The following is a 15,169-nucleotide window of genomic DNA, read 5'->3' as shown; positions in this document are numbered from 1 at the left end:
TTTTTGTTGTTGTGATAATCCAAAATCCTATGGAAAAATCTTATTGGCTTTTTGTTGAGGGAACCAGTGTAATACTAATAGCCGATTGGCAGATCTATGAAGTGATGTCATAGATCCTCTATTCTGGAAAAGGGGCATGGAGCATCAGCTTGTTTTCATTTAAAGAGATATGCACGAAAACATCCAATTCTGCTTCCCCTCAAAATAGTCATTTTCAAAATGATCCGTGGGGTATTTTGAGCTGAAACTTCACGGATGCATTCTGGGGACACCTGAGACTTATATCAAATATTGTAAAAGGTTCATAATAGGTGCCCTTTAAACTAGAAATGAAAACCTAAAACTAGTTTCAAATATTAGTAAATACTAGGGTATTATATTAATAATTCTAAAATAACCCCCTGTGATGACAACTCATAATTTTTGCAAGATGCCAAAATTGTATGGTACGTTATCACAAAGCTTCTTTTTTTTCTTTTTATTATTATTAATATTACTGTTAGATTTAGGTTTTGGTTAAGGTATTGGCCTTTGTTTAAGTTTGGGTCATACAATTTTGAACTCTTTCTTACAATTCCGCAATCTCATACCACATTTTTATGACTTCTCTTGAAACTGAGTCAGTGTAAAAATTTCATAGACACGTACTATTAGAGCCACCAACGGAAATGAGTCGAGCATCAGCACACTACTCTGTCTGTGACTGAGCATGGAGGCTGCTCTCCTGAAGGATGGCGCACAGACATGCCCAGACATGATTCTCTGAGAGGTCTGCTTCAGCAGCATCAGTATCGTGCAGTGATGTCACGGCCCTTCCCTTCTTATTCTTATCCGCTCAGAGGACGAGTCACGCAGGATTCTGAGCAGTCCTACTTTTACCAGATGAAATGACCTTTCAGGATGTCTGTGATATTAAAGGAGAAGTGCGGGAACATCAGACTGTACAATAGACATTAAATGGAGCCATACACTGGTCTATTGGGGCTCTCGGAAAACATTTATTTCCTGTAAAGGTAAATGGAATATTCTCTAATGTAAGTTCAACGCACAGGCGGTGACGAGGGTGTTAGTGATGATTACTCATCTTCTGCTGTTCCACTCCAAAGTGATGGTGTGATCAGTGCACACACTCTCTCCCCTCCCCATGCCTGGGCATGCAGCTCTTATCAATGAGGAGAGAAGTGACATCACTGGTCTAGAGATCACAGTCCACCCCATCTGTTCTGATTAACGTGTTATGATTACACACAAGCATTAATATTCAAACTCTATTTGTAATGCTCTTATGGAGATCTGTGTCCAAGCTGATAAACTGTGTGACCACTGTCAGTCGGTAATGATTGTGCTGAACTGTGCTATATCTGTGTTATATCTTAAATTATGTCATTAAAAAAACAACAACAATGAAATAAGAAAATCACTGTGAACAGGCAAACCTTTCCAGCATACCAGCATAGACCGATTAGTTGATTTTAATGAAACGCTATATTTTATTTATTTTTTCTCACTGTAAAGACTGTGACTATGCGGTTTACATTTGGCATGCTAGGTTGAAACTTGTCACTTGAATAACTTATTTCAATTATATAAATCATTTAATATTTCTAATTTAAAAATTGTATATTTAATATATTAATATCAACATGAATTTAATTGCACTTGTGCCACCTTTAAGCCTCATTAAACATCGGAAAATGTACCTACATGCCACTTTTGTGTTCTTCTGTGTCACCTGTAGTACAAATTATTTTTTTATTAATTTTATATGATTGGTAACTTGTGTCTTATTCTACTTATTATATTGTTTTAATTAGATTTTTTTTTTTTTGACAGATTATGACATACTTCAATAAAATTTGAAAAATGCAATTACAAAGGTAAAAGAAAATGCCCCTGTAAATTGTGTAATATGGCAAATATCAACACTTATTAAGAAGGCAAATTTTTGATAAGAATTTGATAATTGATCAGAAGGTGCTTTTAAATTTCTTTTAATTAGGAGGGAGAGCACTTCTAATTACAAGAAAAAAAAAATGCAGGAATTGCTGTGGAATGGGGTTTGACCAAGGAAACATTTTCAGTCATAAGTTTTTTAATTTTTTTTGCTTTAACCCGTCTCTTATCAGGTCGAAATCTTTTAAACTGCCCATTTCAGTCAATCAATTCAAAACACTGATTTAATCATTTGTTGGCATCATCGTAAAAAAATTATCCAGTCCTCGTTTCATTTTTATATGTGAAATATTTAAAATATTTTCAAAATAATGCAGGTATAGTGCACCTTTTGTTTACTTTGAACTGTTAAATTGGTATGTATAAAATCCATTACAAATGTTTAATTTGAAAAAAAAACATCACTTTTATTGCAACATAAAAAACAAAACAAAAAAAAACTTGGTTCCATTTCAAAAATATTAATATAGTGTTAAATCTGAAAATGTTTAGATTTTGTCAGCTGTAATGTTGGATTGGCGCGGCCCTTTAAGGACAGTTTCTCTGAATGGTTTTTATTTGCTGCGTATGATGTCATCAGATTACACAAACTGATTCAGCTGTAATGATTTCTTCTGTTTGCACTAGAGATCATCCCTTTATAATCTGATCCGTTCGGGTACAAAAGAGAGCGAGGGAAATCTTTAATGTGGGTACACATTCATGGACATCACATCAGTTCAGGTCATGTTACAGCGACTGGGCTGACAGACTGGAAGAACAAATATCACAGCAAAGATTCCTGTCTCACAATGTTGCTTTGCTGTAGGTGCATTTCGGACAAAAGGCTTGTGGTAACTCTGGTTTATATTGCAATGGATGGTTTGCGTTTGTTCTGATGGCGCCACTGTGTTTTTGACACCGCCCCCTGTCTTCTCAGCATATCAGGGTTGGCCTGACAGGAAGTTTGAGCTGTGGCCAGCAGACGTATCCCACGCTCACAGGCAGATAAAACGAGCAGATAATACCACCTGCCCTTAATCGCATACTGCCCCCATCTGCAAACGTGACTGAGCGCACTCTTCCCTCCAACCTGATCACCAGCCGTGCCTTGTCCTCCAGTCTTTTGTTTTGCTGCTGTTCCAGTGGGGCTTGCTGCGAATTTTTGTGCATGAGCACTTACAGCAAAGTGGGCAATTTGTTAATCACGCTGTCCTGATCGCTGCGTGTGTTGCGGAGGAGCAGTGCTGTTGAGGGCTGGATGTTCTGGTGGGAGGAAGAGTTCCTCTGTCTCTCCATCCTCAAGCGCAGCTTTGTGAATGACATAACACCACCCATTGCGCTTATGTAATGCAAGTCCATCCTATTTGTCTCCTCTCCATCTCTCTCTGTTCTTCAGGCTAGATGGAGGCTCACGTAATGCCAAGGGATTTGTAAACTTAAACGATTTTCTTGCATTATGAGTTAGCTCAGTCCACTTAAAAGCTAAATGAAGTTTTAATAGTACAGTGGAGGGGTGGGACGATAAATCGATGTTCCGATTTAGCTTGATATTTCCTGCTGAAAGACATTATCTATACTCTTGCAGCAAGTATCTATATAATTTTTTTTAAACATACAAAAGATCTTAATTCATGCCATATTTACAAGTTTGGCTTACCGGAGCGGCAGTACCTCCAGACATCTTGTGGTGGCACTTCCCAGAATACGGATGACTGTAAAACGGTGATACAAACCGAACCGTGAAATAGTTGAACCATTCCACCCCTTCAATTATATATAGATAGATAGATAGATAGATAGATAGATAGATAGATAGATAGCCTGTATAAAATTGATAAGCAGTTAAATGTGTTGGTTTACACAAAAAGAAATATGTAAGCTTTTAATAATCCAAGAATAAAATGATTAATTTACTCAACATATTACATTTGATTTAGATAACTTTTTGTGCTGTGTTCTATCAGTTTGGACTTGAATAAAGAGAGAAAACTTGTGCTTAACGTTTTCACAGGTATTTTATTTTCATAGTTAGATATTGTGATGTGTCACTATAGGATTTTCTAGCAATGTATCGATCATCGCAGAATCACTGTATTCGTGATATTATCATATCGTGAGCCATGTATCATGATTCGTATCGAATCGTGAGGTACCCTGCAATTCCCACCCCGGTACAGTGTGATTCATCCAGAAAGGATTAGACACAATAGTTGACTAACAAGAAAATATCTTCTCATGTAGTGATGGCAACTGAATTTTTTCAACCAAAATGGAAAAAATAATAATAATTTTGATCCAAAGAGTTGTGTATGATTAGTTTTTTTTTCTAATGCCACATTATGACTGTGAGTATAGATAATTACTTTAGAGAAAATATAGAGAAGTGGCTCATTGCCAAACAAGTATACTATAACTGGTTTTCAGTTTATCACCTGGGTACATAAGTTACCAAGTTACCCACATTTAATTGCAAAACTTTATTTGTGGTTTCAGTTTTTGGCTAAATGAAAACATTGGTTGAAACACTGATTGAGCAAATACATGAGACAGGATACAGCTTGTAAAGTTGTACTCTTTCTTTTAACTTACCTTCGGATGTTTAGTCATGACTTGTGTTTATTTTGTGCTGAAACTGGTATTAATGTGGAGGAGATGATCAGTTCAAGTGCGCCTCACATTGTCTGGTGTGTTAAACTGAGGCGCTACAGCAATCGGTCTCTCCAGATTAAACCATGACAAAACAGCATTTATTGTTTGTATACTGCAATACAATTTGCATGAATTTAATCCTACCACTTTTTCAATATTAAAAGTACCAAAGCAAAATTCTTAATGCTATTTATTGAATGGAAAGTGCCCTTCAATGTTCCATCCATTAACTGAAGACAGGCAGGATTAATCGATTTTTGGAATTTAAGAATCAATATCGTTCCATACAGAAGATAATCGATTAATATAGAGATGTCAAGATTAAATCACTCGCATATGCAACTAAATTTTACTCTGGGCGACTAAATTATGTCTATTGTTAGCCATTGGTTAATAAATTCTTAGATTTTACTCACCAATGTATGTGTTTAAGGCTATTATAAGATTAGCACATTTTCACTCTCTGAACACTGACTGAGCGCTTCAGAGTTCTCTCTCCATCAGGCGATCTGTACTTTCAGTTCATCTCAATGGACACACAGTGCACCTGTATTTGCCGAACTGTAAACTCTTTGTGAAGGCGCATGACTTGCCATCGCTTTGCTGATAGCGCTGTTTCTCACACATGCAGAGAGAGAGTGAGAGTCTTACCACGCAGAATCAACACGCTACATGTAAACTTTATTATTTGATGTATTTTCCTGTCAAAATAATGGAGTTAATTTAGAATTATTCAACTTTACGAATAAGAAGCAGATATGCCAGTTTCTCTGTTAGTGGGCGGAGCTAATGCGCAAATGTCAATTTCATTGGCTGGCACTCAACTATTACCATCCCTATTTTGATTTCAGCAAATCAGTTTGACCGAACGTGGACAACGTGATTAATATTCATGAACCCAACAGCTCAATTCATAGTGCATTGTATATTGTTAATATAGTAGTAGAATTAGTAGTAGTATTATCTTTTAATAATTAATATGATCTATTACTTTTTTTTTTTTTTTACAGAAATCTTCAATGACCAAAAACATCTTAAGCATCATCACCAGTCTTAAGTTGTTAAAATGACAAAAATGCATTCATACATGGTTATCAGGTTTTAGTTCTAATCACTAAAGTACTATCATCAAATAGTGCTTAATACCATAATATAATGCTTGACTGACTGATTAAGAAACTAAGATTTAAGAAGCTGTGCCATTTTACAAAGATAAGCTGATTGGAATCGTGTGTGTGTGTGTGTAAAATAGTATATCAGTCCGGCGAGTAAACTAAAAATTGTACTAGCCAATGGCGATTAAATTGCCAAGGTGTGCGTAGAGGGTTGCACTAGTATTTGCAAGTTGCTTTAGAATGGTATAATCTTCAAAAACAGTTGAAATGCCATAGTACTTTGTGATAAGAGATGACTTATCAATATTCTACTATCATCGTTTATAAAGATGACCCTTACTCTGATGTCCTTTAGAAAATACTTCCTTATGAACCATTAATATTTAACAACTTAATTCACACATGTAATTTCCCATAATGCTAGCAGATCCCAGCCAAACGAAGGTCACACTCTTTTCTCTTCCTCTAGAAAGTCCAGTACAGTTCTCTTTTGTTTGTGGTTAATGTGTAGACGTATCGTGTTGAACTCTGATACTCCTCCGGGCAGCCTTGGCATTGGGACTTGAATCTGAGGTTGGATAGAAAATGCTTGGCTACTGATCAACCAGCTCAGGCATGATAAATCCAGACTCTCCCAGTCTTTGTCTTTGATTCTCCGGCTGAACTGGGGTTTGTTTAAGTATGCAATGTGGCAGAAGTGACCTGCGTCACTGCAGGCTGGTGTATGTGAACTGAGGCAGCAGAGTCACATGGTTTCTCCTCTACAGTCAGACATCTGTGTTTGAGCGGGCGTAGGTGGCTCTGCTCTCAAATGGGCTGCTGGCAGATGGCGTTTTGTTGGAGCACTGAGGACTCAGAAGTAGGACTGACTGGGAGAATTACACTGCACTTGATTTAGTCAGACCTAGGCCTCCCTGGAATCTTTTTTTTTTTTTTGATGCAGTATTTATCACCACAATCCATGTATTTTAATTGAATGGTATACTGCAGATACCATTACATTAAATGGAATTGTGATTTGATTGTGGTTTTTTGGTGTGATACCAAGCCCTGGCACCTTGGCATTTATTGCCACAAGCAACAAATAAACTTAAAATTCCAAAATAAGAATTTAACATCTTTTTTTGCTAAAAAGAACATTATTTGGTATAATGCAATGTGTTCATGCAGTTTAAGGTTTTAAAAAACATAATTTTCCTGATAATGTACAGGATTGTTATGTCAACGCATCGCCTTTCTAAAGCGCATAGATTTTTACAAAGCCCATCGGTCTCAAAAGTGAGGTGTGCTCTGATTGGTCAGTAGTCCAGTGCATTGTGATTGGCCAAATACCTCAGACGTGTGAATGAAATGTTATGCCCCTTACCATACCATCATGCAGTGTGTCCCAGTGCAACAAGACAAAAACAGTAAGACCCATTATACACAAGGCATTTGCTGCATCCAGTTGGGACATAATTACTGATTATAAAGACTTCTACTTTTTACATGTCGTGTTGCCTAAATCTGTGTAAACATAAATCCATCTCTGCATTTGTGATTGGAGAAGCGATGAACAACAAGCGCTGCTCTACACTGCTTAGAACTCACATTTGAATCGTCAGTGGCAAATTCTTTAAACAATGTAAATGTAATTACAGGAAGTGAGTCAAAAGTGCCAGACTGTCCTTGCAAAATTGTAATTGTCCCACTTTATAGAAACAGACACTTTGGCATTGTAGGCTACTCAGGAAAAAGTCCTCTTCTTCCATGAAATGCGCTGCACACATCTGAATATTGTGGTTGAACCGTTCTGGAACAGTGTTGTAAATACAACTTAACCACTGATTTTTTTTTGTCCTCTTTTGGAAGGCCAAACATAGTATTTTCGCTTTCACAATGAAACACACAGTGTCTCCACGACATGGCACTGGCGGCAACAGCGAGAATCAGCGTTACACCACCTTTCTTTGCATGAACATTTGTGTGGCGTCATTCAAATCTTCCCATGTGGGGGCATGTTGTAATGAGCTTGGATAGGCGTGGTTAACTCTTAACTTTTATTAAGAATATCTCTTTGGGTTTGAGACTTCAGTCTTTGCAACTTTACAGATCTTTATTACGCACCAAGAGCTTGAAGCCCTCCAAAGAGAAAGGAAAAATTTTAATCACACCATATGACCCCTTTAAATATAGATTGTGAAATTCCCGTTTTGAGTTTTTTTTTTTCTTCCTTTATTTAATTATAGAGGGAAAACATTACTCATTACACAATAATAAAACATTTTCTAGATGAGCTGTCTATATATTGCATATTGTGCATATTTTTAGTATACACCAATCAACATTTGGTCAACAAGTGGATCATAACCTTTCATCAAAGTTGTCCTAAAGCCAATATGTGTTTCTTTCACAATTCAAGCATAACATGTAAGTCTGTTATTAGTCAATGTTGTCATTAATGAAATGTCATCCTTAATGGCTTTTGATGGTCTTCAGACATGATTGTTTGTCATTAGGATCCCAATTGACCTGTCACAGTTATCCGTAATTGGTAACTGCTCATCATTTAATGCTCTGCAAGCTTCACTTAAGATCAGAAAGCAGGATTTTGACCTCAACAGGGCCATTGGTAAGCTGCAAAGAGGCATGATTCAGTGTGAAGTTGCAGACACAGTGAGGACGTCTCAGTGTCATTTCCAGAGTCTGGAACAGGTTCAAAAGGTCTGGAAGTGTGAGTAGAAAGCATGGTGGAGGCAGATAACCAGTCACAACACCAAATCAAGACCGATACTTGAACCTGCATGCCCGCAGAAATCATTTCATGCCTGCAGTCAGCCTGCAAAACGACCTTGAGGATCCACTAGATGTCCGAGTGTCCACTCAGACTGAGAGGAGATGACTTCATGAAGTTGGCTTGAGAGCCAGAAGACCAGCTGTGAGGTTGTCTCTTTCCAGAGCACACAAACTGGCAAGTCTGCAGTGGGCCATAAAACACAGCAGGTGGACAATGAATCAGTGGTGTACAGTGCTCTTCACAGATGAGTCTCGGTTCTGCGTGAACTTCCTAGACAGGCGTAGGAGGGTCTGGTCATGTACAGGGGTGTTCTTCATGTGTAAATAATTTTTCAAGAGTAAACCAATAAACAACTAATTGATTCGATCAATTTGCCACAAAATGTTGTACAGCATTACAGTATTGGCAGATCATCAGTCATGGTTTGGGGAGGCATCACCGTGGGTGGATGGACTGTGCTTGTCATCACTGAAAATGGCAGCCCGACAGGCCAAAGGTATAGGGATGAACTCCTGTGACCAGTTGTGCTACTGTATGCTTGTGCAATGTGGCCAGTTTTCGTGCTTATGGATGACAACGCTGGCCCACATTAAGCAAGGCTGGTGCATCTTCAGGATGGCGTGGCCAGACCGGTAACCTGACTCCATGAAACACTTTTGGGAGCAGCTAGTCATAAGTGCAAGCATGCCAGGTCCCTCCAGAAACCCGTGTGTAGTTTCAAAAAGCTTTGCTAGAGTAATGGCAAGCCATCCCTCAACAGAATATCAAAAACCTCATCTCAAGCCTGCACAAGCGATGTGAGGCTTTGATCAGTGTCATAGGTGGTAACACTGACTACTGACGGGTTGTTTTTTTTTGTTCATGACTTGTTTGTCGCATTTGTTAAACCATGCAATTCATGTCCGTTTTACAGTATGAACAGTGCAAGAGCTTCTTGTTTTGTTGAAATGAAAAAGCTTATTTTTTTTCTGTTTTGGGTCCTGCTTCAAGCCCTGACACTTCACACAAAGTGACTACAGTACAGTATCCAGCGCATCACCATTATGGTGCTGGCTCCTTGAAGCACTCCAAAGGCACTACACTGCTGCCCTTAGATCACTTTTTACAACTGATGAATTGAAGCTCACTATATAATTTTTTTTCGTCATATAATGTGCCACTTTTTGAGCTACTGCATGTCATCTATATGTATTACTATATGAATTTCCTCCCACTCTTTGAATTCCCACTCACATGTTCCAGCAGCATCTAGCAGTGGAGTCTCGATAGAAAGCTTGTGATAGTGTTAATCAGCAGAGATAGATAGAAGCCAACAACTGAGTATGTGTTATGTGCAGTCTGAACACCAGATGAGTCATCGACAGGCCAACAGTTCACTTTATTCTCAGGGGTGTTACAACACCACCACACATTGACTAGTGTAGGCTTTTGTTACTGCATGATGATTGAAATTGTGCAAATGGCCTTAAGCTTTTACCTAAATAAATTGCAAAAAGATTGTTTTCTAAAACATCATGGACGGAATGGTCCTGGGAGCGCTTCATCCGTAGGACAGTTAAAAGCATTAAAATGATTCAAAGCGCTAAACACGAGAAGAATCAGCACTATTTTACTCGCTCAATGGCTTTTTATGAATGGGTGGTGAGAATTTGAGATTGCTATGATAAAATCTGCAACGGTTGTGATGTAATTCTAAAATAGACTGTAGTCTGATGTGCTACATGTTAACTGTTACAGTACTGTTTTTAGTTTCGATTCGCTGTTAGTGGTAGCCGCGCTGCATTTGGTTTAAGCCGCTTTAATTTGCATTTGGGAATGCAACATTCATCATTAGAAACATTTATAATATAATAACTATAAATTATAATTTCACGGTTTGGTTTGTTTCACGGTTTTAGAGTTACTGTTTTGGTGTGGTTCGGTATGTGCGGTTTATGGAAAAACTATACTTCGAAGAAGAAGAATATTCTATCTAACTACAAGCAACACCAAAAATAAATACAATAGAGTAAATATACAAATAAAATAAACAGTAATTTTTTTTATTTATTTTTTTAGGGAGGTCTAGCATTAGTTTTTAGATACAGAAACTGAATAAAGTAATCAAATTTAAAACAGCATTGCATATTGGACTGTATAAAGATTGTTTTTTGTTAAAGTTGCAAAAGCTTTTCAATGAAGAGCAGTGAGTGATTTCTTTTGTTGTTCCTTTTCGATTATTATAAAAAGTGTCACTTTAAGAGAATGCACTAATCCAGTGCACTGATACAATAGGACTACACTCAGCCGGCTATGTCTGCTGAAGGATACTTACCAAGATGGGCATTTTGACATAATATTTGTCTGAATTTGTCCATTTAAACACAATACTTCAGAGAGAGCTTAATATCTGCGCACTTTCTGAGGTGTGGGGTTTGCACGCTTCAGATGAGATCATTCACTGAAGAATAACACCGATCGCCTGACGGAGAGTGAAACTCTGAAGCACCCGAGCAGCAACCTCCCGCGCTCTCTAGTGAAGCCAATAAGGAAGTGACTAAAACTGCAATTCATCGACTGGCCGCTTGAGGCTGGCTGCAAAAGAGAATCAATCCCATAGACTCCCATGTTAAAATGCCCAACTTTACAGCAGAAAAAAAACATGTTTTCAGCCTGGTGCATAAATGATTTTGGTCTATATAGTAATTTTGCCCTTCATGACAACTGTGAGGGGGGTGAATTTTTTTATAACTCATCCGTTTAAATTCTTTTAAGCCTTAAAGTTCTGCATAATTAAGGGCACGGCCACTTGCGTGACAGGTGAATTGCCACTGCTGTCACAGCCGTCGCGCTAGTTGGGCGTGGCTTCAGCAACCAGCTCCCGCCCTTTTGCCAATTTTCTATTATCTGGGAGAGTCGCGTGGTGAAGCGCTGCAAAAGATGGTGACGGCTCGCTCTGCACACTTTAGGCTTCAAAAACTCTCTTCAGGAGTCTACGGGTGACGTCACGGACACTATGTCCATGTTTTTATGCAGTCTATGGAAGCACCACTCAGTGTTTGCGAGTGAAAATAAATATATCTGTGCTAAACTTATACTTAGCCTCCAACTCACACACTGGCGAGTAAAATCTGAGAATATATTAGCCATTGGCTAATATTATATATAATTTAGTCGCCGGAATGAAGATTTACTCACATATGCGAGTGATTTACTCTCATTGTAGAGGGTTGGTAATGACTCTGCATAACAACAAAATGCGCTTTTGTAAAATAAGGAAGGCAAACAGGATGCTTTTTCTGCTGTCTGGGTCTGTGAACTTGAGCGTTAAACTCGGTGTGTATCTTTGCCTTAGACACCTTAAAAATGTATCTATACAGAGTGAAATGTCTACTTTCAAATGAACCAATTCAAATGTAAAACAGATATACTCAGATTATGTAGTCTGTGTGAAACATGCTTACATGTGCGTCACTACTGCGTAGATGACGAGTCAGTGTCACCGACTTCTCTTAACCCAAAACAAAGAAAGCACTTGTTTATCAGTGAATTATTAAAATGTTAATGCAGCCCTATCATAGCTTCTGCGGTGCACTGTGGCAAGCTTTGAGTGCGCTTGATCGCTTATTAGGCTTTGTAGGCAATTAAAGGCTCATTATAATGATTTAAATGGTTTATTAATAAACATAATTAGTCAATTAATGCTTAAAATGAATGACTACTAATCGACCAAAAAAAACCTTAGTGGAGAGAAGCCCTAATTACAATGTAATATATATTTTATTGTGCTAAGATGTTTGTAATAATAAGTGTTGGGGGGCATGGCTTGTGGGCATGGTCAGATTTTCCTCCTTTGCCTCTAGCTGATCACATGCCTAAATTTTTCAATCTCACAAATTAAAAAAAATCTTTTATATACTGAAGGTTTTTATTTTCTTTATTTTTCCAGAGAGATGTTTGGTCAGCTGAACAGTCAGTATTTTTGACATTACAATCCCCTTAATGCACTGTATTTCAGTCAGTCATGGTCACATTCATTCCTGTGGAAAATTAATATTGGCGCTACCATGACTGAGGTCTGGAACACTTGTTAGCAACCAATTCTTCATGTGTAAATAATTTTTCAAGAGTAAACAAATAAATAACCGATTGATTCGATCATCATTTTTATGATGCTTTAGAATAAAATGTGAAAATATTTAGCTTGCTTGAACAACAGACCATATTTTGGTATTTTAACCAAAACTTACTTTTTGGGACAATGCAACAGAAAGTGCTAAAAATGCTAACTTGTTAGGATTTTGGTGCACTTCTAAATGCTAAACTTGGGAATCAGCCACCTTACTTAAAATATCTGACACTGCAGTTTTGATAATGCTGGTTTCTTGGCATAATTCATGTGTGATTGCAAGCAATCAAAGTGACTTGCGGCAAATCCAGCTTTATTTACATATTCAGCCATTTTCATCTAGTGGCTGGAGGAATAAGTTGCTTTCCTCCTCAATCAGCAGAGGTCATAATTTTATAGTCATCATTTCATTAAAACCACACACTTAACCACTAAAAAGAGAATGTTATGTCTATTGAAGTTAATATTCCTGTTTTTTTTTTTTTTTTTAAAGTAGAGGGTCTGCCTCAGGTCTTCTATTTTGGGCCCTGTGGGAAATACAATGCCATGGTCCTGGAGCTGCTCGGCCCTAGTCTTGAGGATCTCTTTGACCTGTGTGACAGAACATTCTCCCTCAAGACGGTCCTGATGATTGCCATTCAGCTGGTGAGTGCACAGGCCCTCTGAGAAGCTGCTGTAGTGTAAGAGCAGTGTGGCACCTGGGTGTTTAGTTGGACTGATGCTTTGCAATGTAAATGTGTAATGTGAGTCCATGTGTTCAATTTCCCCAGATATCCCGCATGGAGTATGTCCATTCTAAAAACCTCATCTACAGAGACGTGAAGCCAGAGAACTTCCTCATCGGTCGACAAGGAAACAAGAAGGAGCACATCATTCACATCATAGACTTTGGCCTTGCGAAAGAATACATTGACCCAGAAACCAAAAAACACATTCCTTACCGGGAGCACAAGAGCCTTACCGGCACAGCTCGATACATGTCTATTAATACACACTTAGGGAAAGGTAAGTGTAAAATATCCCCATAGTCTAATCCAAAAATGGACTAAACATTAAATTTAGCATGTCACTATACCAATTCTTTATGTGGTTTCTTGATTGGTTGTTTGGAATCATGAACCAGTTCTCTTAAAGAACATGTTATACATATTGTTTCCTTAAATGTTGCATTGAATTTATAGCACCTCAGTCATGATTGTGACGTCTAAACTGAATGTGGTGCCAGAGGAAAAATGGTTGGCCCAAGATTATACTGAATCAGTCGAATTGGATACTGAATTATCAACTTATTCACTGAATCGCATGTTATGCCATGTATAACTCAAAATAAAAAAGCAAGAACACTTACTGTTATGTTGTTAATGACTAAAGGTGATGATACATGGGGAAACATTTTTTGAGCAATGGTTTTTTCCAGTCATCCACTGATACTTGTTTGATACATGAGAACAAACCTCATTTGTCAAGCACAGTTCAAAATTTTTGTTGCAAGGACTTTAAGTGGATTGATGAAAATGGTTGATCAGTAGATAAATTGAATGCTTATGGTTTTGAAATAAGACAAGGAAATTTATTTAGTTTTGATTTAACGATTTTGTGATTGTTTATTTATTTATTTTTGATCATATGGTCGATGATCAATATATGAGTAGTTAAAATCAAAACCAGATTAGTTAAATTCCGCATGATTCCCATCTCTACTGTCCAGCCAACTTCATGTTATTGTGTACATGATGTTACCGTTTTATTTACTCCTTTTTTGCAGAGCAAAGTCGGAGAGATGACCTTGAGGCCTTGGGTCACATGTTCATGTATTTCCTCCGGGGAAGTCTCCCATGGCAGGGACTAAAAGTATGTTGAACTAGCATGTTAAAGCCATTAAAACTGTGACTAATTTAGTTCGTGAAAATCAGACGGTGGTGTTGTTTTGTGCTTTGCAGGCTGACACACTAAAGGAACGCTACCAGAAGATTGGGGACACAAAGCGAAACACTCCCATTGAGGTTCTCTGTGAGAACTTTCCTGGTGAGACCCCCATCATGTGCTGCATTTGTATCAGCTAATCTTAAAGTCAACATAAAATCAGAACTCACCCCGTTTACTTTATTAATACACATTCCTAGTTGTTTTGCAGGATTCAGAAGTGCACATTATTCCAAAGAAAATATAATGTTTCTTTGTAATAGGGTTGCGCAAGACTAGTCGATTAAACAGTACTGCTGCTGCTTCAAATTACGATCATGTTAATGATAATTAAAAAAACAAACCACATTGCTTATATTTTGAATGGAAAACCAATTCATTTCATATTGCATCAGAGCTGGGTGTGTTTGTTTTCTCAGTTTAACTCGTGACAAGATGAGATCGTTGAGATAGTAATTTGATGTAGAAGAAAACAGGAAAGTTTGCTGCAGTCTGTGTCAAACTGGCATACAACAGTTAAGCTTGTTATGAGGAAAAATATGGTATTACATTTTATATTGGTTTAAAGGGGAATAAAATTAAAAATGAAACCTACTTCAATAACTCTATAGACCAAATACAGTGAAAAAAAATATATATATATCAAAAGAAAAGAAAGAAACT

General features: G+C 37.6%; 1 protein-coding gene across 8 annotated transcripts in view; it reads left to right on the top strand.

Moving 5' to 3' along the window:
• The window catches only part of LOC127961498 (casein kinase I), a 52,283-nt gene that overhangs the window by 22,925 nt on the left and 14,189 nt on the right, over positions 1–15,169 (top strand). For 4 of the 8 annotated variants that reach the window (XM_052560643.1, XM_052560647.1, XM_052560645.1 and 1 more), the window contains exons 5-8: positions 13,080–13,228; positions 13,354–13,588; positions 14,349–14,434; positions 14,524–14,608. In XM_052560643.1, coding sequence (XP_052416603.1) covers positions 13,080–13,228; positions 13,354–13,588; positions 14,349–14,434; positions 14,524–14,608 — 555 coding nt within the window. Of the gene's footprint in view, positions 1–13,076; positions 13,229–13,353; positions 13,589–14,348; positions 14,435–14,523; positions 14,609–15,169 lie in introns of all 8 variants that reach the window. The other 4 variants (XM_052560644.1, XM_052560640.1, XM_052560646.1 and 1 more) reach the window with 1 other exon arrangement.

The sequence above is a fragment of the Carassius gibelio genome, chromosome B7 (genome assembly GCF_023724105.1).
Source record: "Carassius gibelio isolate Cgi1373 ecotype wild population from Czech Republic chromosome B7, carGib1.2-hapl.c, whole genome shotgun sequence".
Taxonomy (NCBI): Eukaryota; Metazoa; Chordata; class Actinopteri; order Cypriniformes; family Cyprinidae; genus Carassius; species Carassius gibelio.
The sequence above is the reverse complement of the archived record's forward strand: the minus strand, read 5'-3'. Positions and strand labels throughout refer to the sequence as shown.